This window comes from Phallusia mammillata, chromosome 7 (genome assembly GCF_965637545.1).
Source record: "Phallusia mammillata chromosome 7, kaPhaMamm4.hap1.1, whole genome shotgun sequence".
Classification (NCBI taxonomy): domain Eukaryota; kingdom Metazoa; phylum Chordata; class Ascidiacea; order Phlebobranchia; family Ascidiidae; genus Phallusia; species Phallusia mammillata.
Window position 1 is genome coordinate 4954784 of NC_137258.1, and position 18576 is coordinate 4973359.

The 18576-nt window shown below is 36.7% G+C and overlaps 1 protein-coding gene across 1 annotated transcript; it reads right to left on the reverse strand.

The window, feature by feature from the left end:
- Window positions 1–1936: 1936 nt before the first annotated feature.
- LOC145238789 (uncharacterized) lies at window positions 1937–12349 on the reverse strand. Its single transcript, XM_080102053.1, has 22 exons — window positions 11890–12349; window positions 11547–11615; window positions 11126–11287; window positions 10555–10707; window positions 8953–9110; window positions 8301–8439; window positions 7816–7951; window positions 7408–7490; window positions 7244–7328; window positions 6815–6909; window positions 6461–6590; window positions 6183–6304; window positions 6010–6058; window positions 5512–5664; window positions 5153–5298; window positions 4837–4896; window positions 4645–4771; window positions 4123–4285; window positions 3606–3720; window positions 3007–3167; window positions 2440–2553; window positions 1937–2294 (listed from the first exon to the last, which is right to left on the reverse strand). Exons 1-22 carry the CDS (start codon window positions 11939–11941, stop codon window positions 2250–2252), a joined length of 2517 nt encoding a protein of 838 aa, XP_079958179.1. The 5' UTR covers window positions 11942–12349; the 3' UTR covers window positions 1937–2249.
- Window positions 12350–18576: the final 6227 nt, after the last annotated feature.

An 18576-nucleotide genomic window follows, 5' to 3' on the forward strand; every position in this document is an offset into this window, starting at 1 on the left:
GTGATTTTCGGGTTTTGTATTTTTGCCTAGTTAAAAGATATTTGCACAGGATTAATTATGTTAGTGCTTATCGATCAAATCTCCCAACATTAAACTTGAACAATGTAAAATCAGGCAACGTTAGCCTACCTGAAATAACATCTTGTAGTGCCTTTTCCATTTGGATCTGTGTGAATTGTACGAAAGTTACAACTTTGACGACACGTAAAGCATATGGGATTTTTTCCGTTTTATGTCATTAATGCATACTTTTAGTTTCTGAAAAGTTTGTTATCCCGACATACAGCATCGTCAAATTTATGTTGTATAAGTTATTGTGATACATGTATACTACATTTACTTACCAGTTCCGGCATCTGCTTTGTTTGCACCAAGGGCCACAGCGCTGTAAAAAAATATTTATTTGTTTGCTATGCATGCTAGAGAAATCAAAGCTCTTACTTAATGCAGACAGCCACTCCAAACATAAGAAACAGCTTCAAAACTCGGTTTAACATGGTAGTTTTCATTTCGGTACCTTTTTGTGTCTGGTTATAATTATAAAATGGCGTGCGTATTATATGCATGCCCTTCGAATTAGGCAGCTGTTTTTATATCAAGACTGTAAAAACGCTTTGTAAGCAGTAAAGATTTTACAGCTGGACAACAGAACAGTCGGAAATAAAGTTTTTTGTCTGTTTTGATTTTATGGTGGAACTACGTAGAAAAATGTCTTACAATGTTTCATGACTTTTGCGAAATACTACAGCATTTTAGACTCGTTTAGAACTATGTTTTGGCAACAATTCCAGCAACATAGACCTTATGGTTGTTTACGAGTTTCATCCAAATAGACTTTTCTTTATAAAATGTTATGCTGAATGTTCTGTTCTGTTTACTTCATTTGCTGATTTTTATTTCTTTGTTTCACACGTATTATGACACCACAATTAAATAACTGATATTGCACGCGCGCACACACTGCAAACCGAAACAATAACCTCACATTGTGTGTTAACCTGCGCGTCACCAGTTTGTTTTTCGGGAGAGCTACTTACACCATAACTCACTTCAGCCGCACATTTAGCTAATTTTGGATAGGTGACGCGTGAGCTGATTTATTTCTTTATTTAGCAGCTAAGTTGGGGTAGGGTTGGAAAGTTATTTTTTGACATGGTACATTAAGAACTAAATTTTGAGGTTAATTTCATTTAATTTTTAATCATAATACCTAACTCAAACCCTAACAGCCCGAACCGTAGGCATATTTTAAAGATTCACCGTTTTCATTAGGGATTGGTGCTCTTTGCGTCACCTATAAAAATTAGCTAAATGTGCGACTGACGTGAGTTATGGTGTAAGTAGAATTTCCGCTTCCAGACTTGATGTTGCATGGTATAGACGTGGTTAATTGTAGCTGCTGGAAGCGGGTTGGCTCATGTTCTTGCAATGCAATTTTCATTTTCGACTTTGTGTTCGGCATAATCATCACAGAAAGTGTAATCAAAACATTTGATAATTTCAAAGCTGGGCCGCATCGGAGAAAGAAAAACTGAAAACGTTTTAGGGCAGTGGTCGGCAACCGCCGGTCCGCGCCCCGGTACCGGTCCGCGAGGGTTGCGTTACCGGGCCGTATAAATTATGTTATAAAACGTTTGACCCATGTATCCCGGGGATGATAAACTAATTTCGGCGTTTTTATTGCTAAATATTTGTACTTTTCTGAAGACCGGTCCGCGATAAAATTTTAGTTTCAAAAACGGTCCGCCGTGCACAAAAGATTGCCGACCCCTGTTTTAGGGTATATTGGATTTTTGCTTTGAATTGAGCTCCGATAGCAAATTTTATAAGGGCGCCATCCAATGACGAGCAACCACCGTATGGGGCATTAAAGTTTTTCTAACTTAAAAAAAACTGTCCCAACGGTACAAAAACTACAGCTGGCCCATCACACAACTTTATTGATTTTTTAAATAATTTATTTCAATTTCACAAGTAACACCAATAGTATCATTACTTGCACTAAGATGTATTCACTTCGATAAAAAGAAAACGTTCACATAAAAATACAAGAAAAAAGATTTCTATAAATAATTTCAAAAGCACAAATGACGGTGTATATACAAAACGCACATGTAGCACACAGTATTGCACTACTACGGTTTGGCAGAAGTGTGCCGGTTATATAAACAGTGTTATTAGAATTAGGGGGGTACAGCCCAGTGGCAAAAATGTAGAATGAAAAAATATTCACTTTTAAAATTCGGTTTTTATGCTTCCATAATCCCGTTGATCCAGTCAACTTTGCTTGAAACCTGCAAACATAGATTTGTGTAAGGTTTTGCCCTTAAACTTTTCATAAAATTTCGAACCGGTCGTAAATATAATGGACATTTAGTAAATTTGGAGAATGTTGCTGTAGGATCATTGTAAAATATTTGAAGTATTTTGTCAAGTTACCTTTGTGTAGACACCAGGTCTTTCTACCCGGGCACAGCCGTAACCCCACGACACGAGTCCTTTAAGGTAGTGCACCCCACGTTCTTGCTGCACCAATGGACCGCCACTGTCTCCCTGTTGAAAATAATACGTTTTATAAATTCGAAAATTCTTGTGTTGTCTCGTGTGCCCTTAAGATCATGTGATCATAAAGTTAATATGTCATCAGCACGTTTTAGAGCTTTGCGTTGGTTGAGTGCTCCGCATGACAACAAGATTTAAACACCTGCAGTTAACTTGTTGACAATTGTGTCTGTAATTTCTCTTATTCGGCATATCTCTTAGTTTGTATACTTTCAAGATTGTTCTTTTCGTTTCTATGTCATGATGACAAAACTTAGCCTATACTTGAAGTAGGTTAAAGTCTTTGTAAATCTTTTGTTTTAGCCAACTATTCCCAAAAGTAGATGGTTGTTATGATTAAACTCACTTCCTCTGCAGCAGTTTTTTTCGATGGAACCCTGGTTTGTTCTACTATTGTCGAAAGTTTATCGCGCAACTTTTAAATCAATTCAACAAATTTCGTACCTGACAAGCGTCTTTGCCTCCAGTTTGATGTCCCGCGCAAAACATATTATCAGTTACTTCCCCACTAATACCACTCTGTGCTTTCATCCATACGTTGCAAGTTCCTTTATCAATGATTTGCACGTCAACCTGAAGCATTACATCGTTGCTCTGGGTTGCAGCTAAAAGAAGAAAAACAAACTTAACTTTTGCACTATGACTGTGCGAAATTTCTCGTAAATTGTATTTGATTTAAAGTGGTACCAAGATCAACAAGCGCAGTTTATTGCTTCCTCGTTGCGGTTGCATTTGATTATCCGGATGCCCCAAGTGACTGGGAAGTGAAATAAAGCAATCTTTACCCATTGCTTGAAAGCTTACCCATATACGGTTACAAAGTAATTGTTTTCAACACGTTTATGTTGATGCAAGCTCACGAGTTAGTTGCCGAAAGCTCGATATTTTGCAAATGATCGTTTTTGGTTTTAACTGCAACAAAACATTTTAATGTAAGCTTAATTTGTTTTTGCCGATTTAAATTGTAAGTGTTAGGAATAGTGTTTTTTGTTAGGAATAGAGTGTTAGGAATAGGGAATTCAGAACACTCAAAGTTTACTTACATTTTGTTTCGCCCCATCCTGAAACAAGGGCCACTGTTCCTGGCAGAGGCTCTTGGTATCCCGGAGGAAGACAGATCGGTCTGATGTAGTCGGTAAAAGTTACAGATTCAGTGAACTGCAACGAAATTGTATTATTTTTAATTAATACTTTATTAGGGTTTAGGTTTTACGTGATAGATTTAAACCATAGGATTTGCCAGTTTCTTTTTATTCAATACCCTTTTTAACCATCTCTATTTGGATTTTATGAAATAGTGCGTTGTTTTTATAGGGGTATTGGATTGCTTCAGTTTCACACAAGGCTTAAATTTACTTTTCACCATAAAACAAGGTTTGAAATCAACTAATTTGAATTGTGTATTGTTTTAAACTTGCTATTTATGTGGTTGACAGTGCTGAGGCTGTTGCAAACCTAGATCGATAGCCCTACCTTAATTAGGAAACGCCTATTTATTCTACTTACATTTTAATGCTATATTTTACCACAGCAGCATCGGGCAAGAAAATTTAAAGTTACCTCAATCACAGCGATATCGTTGTCACTGTTGCCGTGATTGTAAGCAGGGTGGATGGTAATGTGCTTGAAAAACACTTTCTTTTGTCCCGCGTCGTGTATATTGGCGGATACGTGGTACTTTCCAAGAAAAGCGTAATACAGACTCTCAGTTGGGTTTTTGGTCCTGGAAAGTCCAAAATATTCCTCCATTACAATGTACAATGTTTTTCAAAACGGTACATAGTAAATTTACAAGGTTTTCTCAACCTTTTTGCATTACTATAGTATCGTAGTTCGCACAAGTCATGTACGAAGTAAAGTCGAGTTTATTTGCATCCTTTTTCTCTTTTCAGGCCCAATGGTATTTAAGTCCAAAGGGCTAGTGTCTAAACCGTTTGACCCTGCAGTACACATTTGGCTGACCACGAACAAATGCCTAAAGAACGCAAGTTCCCTAACGAATAGTTGGTTACGCCCCTACTGTTTTTCAACTGAAACGTCAAGTTACATTATAACTATAGCAACAAGTTATATTTATCTTACCCGCCAAAGCAATGAGCTGCAGTTAACATGAATCGATTGGAAATTAGAACTCCGCCACACAAATCTTGGCCATTGGCTTGTCTGATGCTGACCATCCAGGGACTAGATTTGTAAATAGCTTCCTTGCCTGAAGAAAAACATTATTAATTTCCTGTAATTTAGCCTATATTTGTCATGTTTGTTATCACTTACCTCCGACAATGCGGTAGTTGAGAGCCTGGTCTGGTATTCCGCAATTTCCATAGTAGCGAACTAAATAGAGAAATTGTGATTGAGGTATATGGTCTTAACTTGTGATTTATGCAAGTTAGTTACTTTTTACATATATTTGAATTGCTAAAAATATATACAAGCTGAATAAACTGAATGTTAGTTGTTTTGCTTGTTTGTGAAACTTGTGTATCAAAAGGTTTCGTACACGCATACTGTTTCATATATGTGAACACAAGTCTTAACCTTTAATCATCGCACACATTTGTCTATTTTCCAATAACACACAACGTTTTACCTGGTCCAGCATTAGCACTAGGAGTCGTTGTGGTAGGAGTGGTGGTTACACCTCCGTTGCAGAGTCCGCACGCTTTTCGGCAGTTCTTGGCCATGTAGCTTACATAATTCTTCGAACAGTAACCATATTCCGCCCATTTAGTACAACTGAAAACAAGAAATACAAGTTAAACCAACAGTTTAAAGTATGTAGTTATTTTTATCTTATTTTTATTGCTTGTTTAATGTGTGTTTTATTGTGCAGGTTTCGTTTGCATAAAGCAAACATAGGGTCTATAACCCCCAGTGATTTAAAAATGCAATTCAGCAGCTGTTTCAAGCGCTATGTAGACGCAAACGTTTCTATTAAGTTTGACTTGCCTTCCATGTAAATTGGTGCACGCCGGTGCTTGTGTAGTGGTAACCCCTTGTCCTGTACAAAGTGCGCATGTTGCGTTGCAGTTTGTCTTCATGAATGTAACGTGCTTTGTTTGGCAGTAGCCAGCTGACTCCCAATGCTGACAGCTGCTTAGCCTAAAAACACAAAAATCATTAATATCATGCATAGCAAAAATTTCCATAGACATGTCCATTGATTCAATTAGAACAATATTTAATTACACTTTATGTATACGACTGGTGTTTCTGGATCTCATTTTATATCTTATAGTACTTGTAGATATTTAATGTAAACAGACAGTTTACGAGTTACATGATTGGGTTTTTGAGAGGCTTAACAACCTATCTTAGAATTTGCTACTGGTACATAAAAAACGACATGCAAGTCGACTTCTTTGGTATTTTTTCCTTCGTATTTGATGGACTTTATTTTCTACTATATTCCTGTTTGATTAGCGCTAAAACAGATTAAATGCTTACTTGTATAAATCGAAGCACTTCTTTGTTCCGGCTGGGTTGGTTACTGCAGCTAAAAATGAGAAATACAAGGTTGAAATAAAATATTTTTTTAGTTTTTCGTTCTCAATAAACGTAAAGCTTTGAAAACTTGTTCATACGTTACACTCTGGTACATTATACCCTAGTATATTTACGTTGTGTAGTTGTTGGTGGTGTGGTGGAGACACAGAGTCCGCAGCTCAGTTTGCAGTTGGTCGTCATGTACGCTTTAAAGTTGTCTGTGCAATGCCCACTGTTTTTCCATTGTGGACAATACCTTAAAAAATAACTCACCGGTAAAAAACAGTTTAAAAGTAGACGGTATTTACTAGTTTATCTTACAATACAGTCATATTGACATTATGAATTTACTGAACAACGTTTCATTTTGTATCAAAATATTTCAAACACTGCTTGGTTAAATTTTACTTACTGGCTATTGTCTCCACAAATTCCATTTCCTGTGATTGTTTTAGTTGTGGTTGCTGCGGTAGTAGTAGTTGTTGTTGTTGGACGACGTGTTGTCGTTGGACGAGTTGTTGTCGTTGGAGGAGCTGTTGTAGCTTTACCACATATAACAATAAAGATGTGATTACATTGTTGTTTCATTATCTTACACCAAATACGTTAGATTGAACCTATATTTGTGGAAATTTAATAGGTTTCGTATTTTACCCAAATTATCTCCAATAATATTTTTGTGTTACGCCGCAAAGCATTTACCGACGGTTCCTTGGTTTTTCCGGACCCTTACATACTTATTTTAAACTATAATCGTTTTTTTTACCTGCCGTGCAGAGGCCACAGGTAAGACGGCATTGTTGTCGGACTTGTGTCGAAGTAGCGCAATAGTTATTGGCCTTGTACCAATCACAGGTTCCCCTGAATGTAAAGAGCGGTGTTATTCTTAACTTAACTTTTTTGTTCATTATAACAAGTGGATAACCCTTGCGACACAACTTTGCGGTGTTCGTGGCGAACTCACTTGCAAAAGTCTATGATCCTTTTATGACACTTTTCATGGGTTAAAAAGTCCGCCCAAATAGATCTATTTAGTGGTATTATGCATTACTTGAGAATTCCTACCATCCGTAAATCTCAACTCGAAATTAAGGATAAAACCTTTACTTTTCGTCAACCAAGCATCAACAAATTGGCTTAAACACGGCAGCAGAACCAAAATAGTGTTAAAACAATTTGAAAATAGGTTACGTACTTTGACACAAGATCTGCGCATGTTCCCGGTGCTAGTGTCGTGGTCGTGGTAGTGGTGGTAACTGGTTGCGTGTTTGAGATGGTACCTATAAACATTTAATATTTATTTGTTTGTTCTTAACCAAGACGTATCAAAGACAAGGTTATTTTTGTTGTATAATGTACCTGAACATTGGTACTTGTTGTTGATCTGTTTTAAGTCCTCTTCCGTAAATCTTTCTCTTTGAGATACCACTGGTGTGCCAGCTCTGAAACGACAGAAAATGCATTTTTAAACCTACAGAAATATCCAGTTTCTTGTTTGATTGGTTTTTACTAATTTTAATGTTCGACTTTTAAAGTCCATATTGGGCTTTATCGACCCTTCTTTCACAGACTTAGCATGTGTGGCCCGATTTCTTTTTTATCATACAACAAATTTAGTTTATTCGTCTCGCCGCGTATTTGCATTTTCTTGGGAAACAACAATAGACAAATAAACATACGAACTGAACTACAATTCTTTTTTTTCTTTTTTCTCAAGAAATTTTAGATGTAGCACACAGTGTCAAATGCTCTTTACCAGAAACTTACTTATCAGTAATTGTAGGTGAGTTTCTGTCCTTACTGAAAAAGTAGCCACCGTAATGCATTACGGAGCCAAGATCGTAGGCGGAGCCGTAGGAGTTCCAAACAGATGTGGATTGTTTCTCGAAGTTTCCTGTAAATCCTGTAACAGAAATATATTGTTTGTTTTGTTTGTTTGTTTTTTCTTGTTGCCCAAACCAGTTTTAGGACGTCGAAATTCTTTTTAAAAGTATTAAACTGTAAATGAGAAAAAGAAACTCGTCTAAAAACGTAGCCTACTTCTTACCAATTCGAGCGGTTTTTGTTTTGTAAGTTTTTGGCAGTTCAAATAAGAATTAAATTGCCATTAAGGTGGCATAATATGCATCATTTCGTAATTTGGACGTTTCGGCAAAGCTACTGTAGTCATTAGTAAAGTAGTGGATACTATTGTTATTGGGATTGATTTGTTGTTACTATTAAACACTGCAACCTAAAACAGGGCTACCTACCATCAATTATGTTCTCCCAATGAATGTTGACGTAGCTGTCTCTGTCACCACGTGACTGTTCGTGCCAGAAACCGAGGGCGTGCATCAGTTCGTGAAGGATTGTTCCAATTTTGTTGTCACAGCCATTCCCGATCCAAACCTGTTTGTCGTACAAAAATTGAAACCTTCGTTTTTGTTTGATGCTTTTGATAAAACAAGGTAAAACTTTGGCAGCCCTAACGTTAGACATAGTTATATTAAGCAATATTTTACAAGTTTGTAGAGTTCTTCTGGCAAACGTATTTTTATTTCCACGTTTCGACGTCCTATACAGGTCGCCTTTGTCTGGATAAATAACTCAGAACTCGCGTCGTACAGTGCAGTTTTTCGTGTCGTGCAAGGCGACGTCGAAAACGTGGGAATAAAAATAGAACGTCGAAACGTCGGAATAAAAATACATTTGCCAGAAGAGCTCTATAAATTTGATGTTATGCCTGGCAACAATATCTTCTGTATTTTACAACTCTAGACACGACATATTTTTTTTATAAACAGAAAAAGGTTTAAACCACCAGTAAATCTGTTAAAAAATCTAGTTGATGACTATTTTTGTATTTAAACCGCCGTCGACCGTTAAGCAAGCCGGGACTTACAAAGTTAAAAACTAACTTACCTTTTGTGGTCCTCCTATCATACCGACGTATGATTGACAGCCGCCTGTGCCGACAAATTCGATGTAGTTGGTTTGGGACGTTCGTTGAACAAATCGAATGCAGGTATTAGCATGGTACAATGAAATGCCATTTCGAATGTTGTTCCTTTTACTTTCGCCTGTAAGTTCAACGATACTTTTTAATTTTGGATTTGGCTTGTTTTTTTCTATTGCAGATGCTTTTCATGTAGCGTCAATTACCAAAAAATTACAAAAATCGGATATAGCTTTACAGTGTTTTCCTTATTGTAAGTAAGAGGTCGTTTGATCACGTTTTAGATGCTATTAATTGATTTGTTTACGATTTAATGTTTTGCACCTTAGTGGCGTTTTGCACCTTTTCGATACTTTATTTGAGAGGTTTTCAAATAAGATTTTTAGCCCGATTGAAATTAGGGGTATTTGAAGGGATTAAACATTAAATCAAAAATGAAATCTCGTATAACTTCAAAAACTTTTTTGCTGCGTGAGTTTTTTAGGGTTGGCGTGTTTGGGGCTTTTTACGAGTTTAGGGTTTCTGGAAACCCCTGAAACTTATATTGTAATGGTTGGTGGTTAAATCGACAAAGATTACAAGACACTTCTTGCAGCATTCGCTCTGACGATGATAAAATTGTTTGCTTTAAATTGCGCATTTTGCACCGGTTATGCACTTCTTCTCAAATGCAAGGCCTATTGGGACCACTGTATGAAGTCTGGGCGATGATTACAAAGAATGGGTTTTAATTTGAAAGATTCATGTTTAAAACCTATAGAAAAACGAAAAGGAAATGATGTTTACAAAAATTACATCCTCTCCTAACAACAGTTTAAGCAATTTAATGTGGATTTTTAAGCAAAGCAAGTTTAAGCGTCCAAAGCATATTTAGAAAATATGTCAAGGTACACTAGCGCTGTGTGTTAACGAACTATTCTGATTATCAGCTTGTTTACGATCACAAATGATAGAAGTCGATTCATCGCACATTAAGTAGTGATTTAAGCTGCATCTTTGTTTTACAGCGTCACTTGTTTGTGAAGCGCCAAGTAATGCACAACCAACTAGTGTGATTCAAGCGACCACGTCAGGAACTGATTCGCTCCTTAGAAGGGGGAAACGAGTGCGTCACATTTCATTTCCTAGGTTTCTGTGTTAGTCAAAGTCTCTACGTAGATGCAGTGCTGTGTTCTGACCCCGTGTCCCCATTTGGATACCGTACTATTGCTTATTGGGCTACTACTGGACAATCATACTTTGCCCTGATGACCACGAGAAATGCCTAACACAACCTAATTTATCGCTCAGACGCATTACCACAATTTTTGTGTCTCTGTATAAACCCAGAGCATACTATAGTTACACGTATCAAAATATTTCGAACGTTATATTAGAGTGTCTAACCAAAGGCCAAGGACAAGTACAAACTTAATCATTAAACAAACGTAATTATGTTTGTGGGCAAAAATACTATTGATTTAAAATAATATACAGTGCATAAAAGTGAGCGAAGTATACAGCTTGAAAAGCCTTGTTCTAACTTACAGAGTTTTTACTCTGAACTGGTTGAGCTAACTTTTACTTACTGACGCTTTCGCTGAATATATAGGGAACTATAACTTGATCGCCCTCTTTCGGCCATTCCTGGTCTTTATTCGACATTGCTCCTCTGTTCAGTTTGTCTGCCTCACAAGATTCGTCTGCTCCAAATTGTCTCAGCAGTTGTTTGTAAGATTTTTCTAGAAGAAGAGAAATTTGTGTAAAATGCGCTTGAATTCGTTTTCTGTTTTTCAATCATAATCCGTTCCCTAGAAATACGCTACTTCATATTGCTATAAAATGTATAATTACGTGTGTGAGATGTCACATAACTATCATTATGACGAATCACTGAAAAGTCGTATAAACTGTCGTATGTGGATATATCACATTTTCATTTTGCGTTGTATAAATCAGAAGGTTTAGATCCGCTAAATACTGTTCAGTTTAGTTGATAATTTTGCCGAGGTACATCTAAAATCTTTTTTAAATTGAACAATAAAATTACGTTTACCGACTCATACCCAAAATTTTAAAAGCAGCGGGAATTATTAAAACATGAAACTATTCGTGATCAAATTACACCTTAATGTGTATCATTAAATATATACCACTTACTGTTAACGGCGATATCACTTTCAAAACTTCCTTCTTCTTTGCACAGATTGCAAATCGGGCAGCCTAATTCGTCTTTTACATGCCCCAGTGGACAACTTTTCATGCAAGATTCCTCACTCGGACAGTTAGGTGCCACTCTGTTCTGCCTCTCAGTCACTTTGCCTAAATTGGAGAAATCAGTCATTGCAAAGTACCTAAACTTCAACCGGTTAAGGTAAGTCTAAAATGTTGTAAAAAAGAGCTAAAACAAGTAAAAATTTATTTGTTATTTGAAACTAAAATTTGTTATTTGTATGTTAAGATACTATTTAGGAACAGAAAATGTCTGTAACTAAAACTGGAATTTCAAACGCAAATTTACGATACTTTAGGAGGAAAATTTTAACACCAAAAAAATTAGTTCATTTTCAATAGTACTTACGTTCTATTTCGTTGATTCTGTAAATGTCATCTATTTCTACGTCTGGAGGTTCCGAAAAGATTGGACTACCTACATAAAGATGCAGTGTTTCAAATACGCTTAACCATTTCATTTTTCAAACGGGAGTTGTGATGTTTGATCTTTCCATCCTTAAATATCACGCTGATTAATTTCCCTTTAAGTACGACTTTTCCAAGCACCTATTATTTTGTACGTAACAAGTGGTTTACGTAAACACCTGGTAGTCAACACAAGCACACATTTTGCTTTCTTATATTATCCCACATAATACTAACGCTGTATACACAACACATATAATTGCGAAATCAAAACATTGACTTACCTAAAGCTACTGCAAGGCAACAAAGCCCCCAAATTGCCAATGTCTTTTCCATATCCTGGATATCTCAATTTTCACCTTAAATGATAATTTACCACACCACAGTATAATATTTAGCTTGCTCTATCGTGTTTACTGCAAAACCTGTGTGTGAAAGTGACTTATGAAGTCTGATACAATGGCAGTCGCGTGCCCCAGCATTTATAGCAACAATACGTGATGTGACGTCAGGGGCACAGTGTCTTATTTGGCATGTGCACCTTTGCAAGTAAATTTAGCCGCAGCCCTTTCTGTGGGGTCAGCTCTGTGCGTTTGCCGTATTAGAATTAATACGGGTATAAAAAAAATCTATGTTTAATTGAAATTTACCATACTGCAGTTTAGATGGCATTCATTTTTGTATTATTAACTACGCACAAAAGTTTTGACCAGAACGAAAATAGTTTATTCCAGATCAAGAACTAGTGAAAATGTCCGATTCCCAGGGATTACATAACAACTACAATATGTAAACAATTGTTTTTACTTTTATCCCTATTATAGTTTTGCGCAAGGTAACTGAATTTGACTGGGGCAAATTGGATCTAGAAAATTTGAGGAAAAGTTAAACAAAAAAACGTTACGTTTTAAAACTTAAACAATTTTGACAAAATCTCAAACATGCTTTGTAGCGTTTTCTGTTGCACGCCACACAGTGATCTATATCAGTCTAAAAATTTAGCACTATGTTGGGTTCATACCCCCGTAAAAAGTCGGCCACCACAAAAGGTATGTTTCTACTTTGGTACACTCTTTTTCCTCGCGCCTTCTTAAGGTAAATACTATTTTTACCAAAGTCCAAGAATACTGATACAACGCATACATGAGGCTGCATTAAGGCTAGTTGTGACGATGCTAAGCGCAAAAACAACAACAGCACATGATTTCATAAGAATTATTCATTCGAGGGTATGGGCTGATACGTTATACTGATGTATAATAGTGCTACGTGTACGTAGTGTACATATACGTCACACCACTGTGTTATTAACCGTTTTTAAAGATAAATCGCGTTACTTTGAAGGCATTTAAAACGTCAAGGGCTAAGTTTAATGCTTACTGAAACTTACTGATATAAAACTGGTGTTTACCTAATTTACTATTCCTGATTTACATTACTGGTCGGCTTTTATACAATAGAGCAAATTCGCTTTTGCACCATATTTCAAAGTTAATTTAGCACTGAATAAGAGAAGACATAATATAGCGACTTTTTACACTTTGTTGTAATGCACATATACTCTTGTTTCATGTTGCAAGTCAGCTAATTATCCCAAAAGATTTAAATACTGTGTTGCGAGTGGTGCATGCATCTTTTCCATACAGCAAACGTCGGAAAGCTTTGTACATTTAAAAATGTACATACGTTTAAGTTGAGGTAAATTTGTATTGTTTGGAGAGACCATAAGCTTAATATTATACCCTACTTAGATAAGTTAGGTCTTTTTGAAACAGTACCGATACGTTAATCACAATGTTTGAACAATTTTTGACGGTACCCTTTTGCGTGGACATCTAGATTGTAAATCAGTTTTCTGTGATTTGCATTTGGCCAGGGATGTTTACATTACATGGCATACTTCACTTTAGCGCAGGATTTGGTACATAACAAAAACAGTTACTTATAATCCAAACCACAACAAGATTGGGTAACAAATGACTCCATGACTAAATTGTTCATTTTTACTGTTCTTTTTGCAAGTGGTATTCCGAAAAAACGTATCGATGTTTGTTAAAGTTTAATCACCTATATCAGCGCTTTTTCGTAGAAGATGGCGTATATAAATGACATTTAACGTCATACGCCAGTAAACTTTGAGTTACCGAATTTTTGTCCTGGTTTGACCCCGGTATATTGTAAACTATAACGCCAAATGACAAGGTCAAATACGTTTTTTCAGGGTTAAAACTACGTGCCTGGTCATATGTCAATAAACCGTTGCAAGCAAGAAAGAATAGTATTTGCTATTAGATACAAAACAGATTTTATTAGATACAAAACAGACACATTATCAACTTATAATGTCAAAAACTGCCAATGCTTGACATCGTAGTAATTTTCTTCAGCATCAACCCTATTCTATAGCGGATTTTACCATCAACAAGTAATTTGTAAAGTCACAGCGATTGGAATTGCGCCTCTCCATAAACATGCGTCATAAATTGATTATTTCCGTTGTAAATCCCTAAGTAATTAACTACCGATGAAAAAATTCATGGAAACTGGTTAGTTTGCGATTCAGTATGGACTCAAACAACTTTTCCAGTCCTGTGGTAGTCACTAGAAATGTTAACGAGGAAATAACTGCATGACGTCAGAACTGATTGAATCATTCATGACCCACTTATTCTTACTTTTTTTAACACATTTAGAGAGATATTTCTCAACTTTTGCCGAGTCATGGTTTTTTCCATTGTACAGGAGTCCTGTAATGGTACAAAATATCATTCGAAACATGCGAAACCTTATCTTTGCGCCGCCAAATATGACTGCTGATTGCTATTTCGTGACACGCGTTCATGACAGGTGACGTCACGACCGGGGATTGTGACGTCACTAAGGGGTAGCTCGGACCGTTCGTGCACGTGGCAGCCGAGTGACCCTGCTGGGTTAGGAAAAATTGCGCGGTAATGCACGAGGCCCTGCCACTGATTAATCGTAGCGGATGTGCCCGAAATAATGCTGATGGAAATAGCTTCCTCGAAAAGGTGCGATGCAGGCTTTACTGACTGATGCCACGCTTCAGCATTCTCAAGGGATGAAAGCCCTTAAATGACTAAATTGGGGCGTGGAATGGGCGTGAATGATTTTTTTGGATCTGGAAGCGTTGTTGAACTGTGCAGGACCATTTAACTTTTTTCGGCATTTTATATCAAACACTTTTACATCAAACATAAGTTTACCAAACATGAAATTGGCATGCGTTCTGGTTAAATGTTGACGACCAACTTTAGGACGAACAACAGCAATACCTTTGCGGTATGCTTTACAAGTTTGGGCGTATTATATCCCGCTATTTTGGCAGTTTATTATTGTTACCACTACATTAACAGATATTCATGTTAAAATGGTAATAAGTTACCAAAACACATTCAGCGAAAAATGATTTTCAATAATTGCAAGTAAAGTTTGTAAGACGGTAAAAAAACACGTCTGGCTTCAAGAGCTTTTTTCATGTTGCTCCTAATATGAACGTACTAACCAATTAGAGTATCCCTTTCTCTGCCTACCACAGCAAGTTGGCAACTAATTGTAGGGATTACGCAACTAGCAATGACGTCTCAACGCGTGTCCCCTTGAGCATAGAGTTGTTGCAACAATGAAAATATTTACACTTAAAATGTTCTAATTTGTCTTTTCGCTAACACCACCCATGTGTATTATATCATCGATTTTTATGCTGGAACCAGGATTTGAACGAGCTACGAGCAATCACCCATGACCGTTTTGATTTGAATTTAAAAAATAAAAGGCCCACTGCCTTAAAACTTTTTTTAATGTATCGTACATTATTTATTTGCAATACTCGTTGGAATGCATATACGCAAACTGTTTGTGCCATATTATGACTCTTCTGTAGGTGAAATACTTTTCGACGTTAAAATCAACTTGGCAAGGCGTAAACGCGAAGAAAAGTTGATCGCAAAAAACTTTCAACCATTGCAGTTGCAATGTGTATTCAGAAAACTCGGAACTTTTTAAAGCACTGCTTACATCTCACCCTATATGGACTGTTGTGCGCTCAAACCCATTGGTGACCCACGATTTCTGAAAACTGAGGCAGCAATTGCAAATATATCAGCTTACACAGTATTAAATTCCAATTCCGGGAATTTGAAAAGTTTAATATTGCAAAAACCACCTTGCAATTTTGCAATATTCTCACAACAATGCACAAAAATATTTCGGTACTTACCTAAACGCATTACTCGTTTTCTAGTATTAAGAACTGTGTGGAAAATTTTCTTAACTCATTTCCTGCTATTCTAGCTTTGAATAATGTTTCACTTTACGGAGGTTTGCCTCACAACATCCTGACACTTACTTCCTTGAGTTATGACAGATTTCACGATTTTCGCTACCTGGATTAGACTTGGTAAGTTCCCTTTCTGTTTTCTTTGTGTTTGGAAACTCTTGCCCTTCTCTTTTTTTCGCCGAGTTGTCAAAACCGTATTCGGTGTCCTGCAGGGTTACCATGTAGTTCCTTCAAATTTCTTAGTAGTAACTTACCCAGTAAAGCGTACCCCAAAACATTGTGAAATGGGATTTGCTGACTAAGGCTATACATTTCAATAATTCTGTGCTAAACAAGTTGGAAAGTATTTTAAAGACAAGTCAGATTAAACCTTGTTTAAATTTACTTTTTGTATATTGCTTACCGTTAACACTAGTAAATTGCAATTTTGTGTACCCTCTACGATAGGTTGCATTAAACACACGAATTTTTACACCCTCTAACATACTATATTTTCTGCGAAATATCATATTCAACGCAATGTTATCTTTTAAACGGTCTCTTTTGTAGCTCGCGGCCAGACATTATCACGTCACATGCGGTACAAACATCAAACGCGTCGCATTACAACGTTTGAGAACACTAGTTCACCACAAGCAATATCAAAATAAATCGAGCACAAAAAACAGTCCCTTAAACCTTGATAAAAAACACTGCAATATCTCATAACAGTTCATCTTTCCTGTATTTAAATTGGTAACAAAGAAGCGACAAAACTGAGACTTTACTAATGCGTACCGCACCTGAAAAACACGGTCGCTTGTGTGACAACCCACTAATCACCTGTTTGAGAGGAAATGCTTGTTTTGTGGTTACGTATGGGGCACTACAATGCAATAGGATTATATTTAGTACACTGTACAGCACTGAAATTGCGGTTATTTTTATGAATGGACATCGTGTTTTCAAGGTGTTGGTCAACGTGTCGCAGTGAAAATTTAAATATAATACATGGGAGAAAACCTGCGATAAACGAGATTATCTGATTATAAATTATTATATATATTTTTTGGCTGAAATGCTGAATGTCTTGGTACAACCGATTGCAATTTGACCGTTTCGACAAGAATAGGTGTAAGAAAATAGCCATTGTGGAATATATTTTACAAATAAACATGGGCTTGTTTTTACGCTACCGTTTTAACCATTTCTAGACCGTATTTGTGTTAGCTAGTATTGCCTTTTGCGAATCTTTATTATAGCCGATTATGGTTGGGTATTAATAAGTTTAAACAGCACCAAAATTTTCCCACGGAAATAACTTATAGCGAAAGTTTAATACAAGACATTATTTTCATTAAAGTACTCCCTAATTCTTCGACAACTTGTGTGTGCAAAATGCTTTACACTTTAGTATTGTTCACAGATAATATATTCATGTCTACATCAAAACTTTTAGTTGCGACCACCAAATAAACTCCTATCAGCGTTTTGCAAGCTCAAAACGTGATATGGCTGTGGTAGTTACAATCTATGCGTCATGTATGTGTTTTTCCTGGACCCAATGTCGTAACCTTTGGTCAATTAATGCTAAGTAAAAACAATTAACTGTGCTACGTTGCTCCTACTTCCTATCATTTTCTGTTCTTGGAACTCGTAAGGTTATATCCAGCAATTTCAAGAACTCTGCACGTGTGATTAATCGCAAGCTAATGATGCTTTATGAATGGAAAATAATATCAACTGGAAAAGCTAACCGGAAGTTACAAAGAAGTGGACGGTTCGGAGAAAGTGTCAATGTGTGTGTTTGCAAAGCATTACCTATTTTTTGTACTACGTTTCGGTTAAATTTATCTTTTTAAGGTTGGCGCAACAACAACATGGTTGCTAGCGCTGTTTTCACTTTTAGGCTTGTCATAATGTTGAAATACTTCATTCATTGACCAGGTTTTTGTTGTTGATTAGTTCGTTTGCCTTTTGGGGGGAGAGGGGCGCTCTCCTAACACCGGACATGTAAAATTCGATACCAATGACTTTGTTATACTTGTGATACATTAAGTTAAATTTTTCCATAGTAATCTCTGCCATCCTGCAGCAACCAAACTCACACTGTAACGAGAATGGAAAGGTGAAGGTCATTGGTTGGTGCTGTGCTATTAGTAAAACCCGGGAGGTGCGAAATAAACACCGGAAACGACATCATGTACTCTTTTAGCGTTACGCGTTGACTAAATGACACGCTGCAGTTACGTATGATTTGGTCGGGGTCAATTGTCTGTCTTTCCTGTTTGTTTTTTCTATGTCCGAAAGGCCTTAATGGTCAGATCGGTTTGTAGGCCTACCTGTTCACATGCAGAAGAATTATTTAAATATATAGTTTTCCTTAAACAGGTAAAACAAAAATATATTTTGTACGCCACCTATAGCCTACAATTTTACGTGTTTAAACTTTTATATGCGCCTGAACCCGATTTAAAACGCAGCTCGAATTAGGTTCGAAACACGCTGAAATTGCGGCACAAAAAAACGAAAAGTGTAAATTCAGGACCTGATAAGGGCGCCTAATAATTATCCAAAGTGTTTTAAGTACATGATATTCTCGTTGTACGTAGGCTATATGTAGAAGCTTCTTATTTTATATGATCTCCGGCCCCTGGATTTCTACAACGGATCGTATACATCAGCGTGGTTGGCA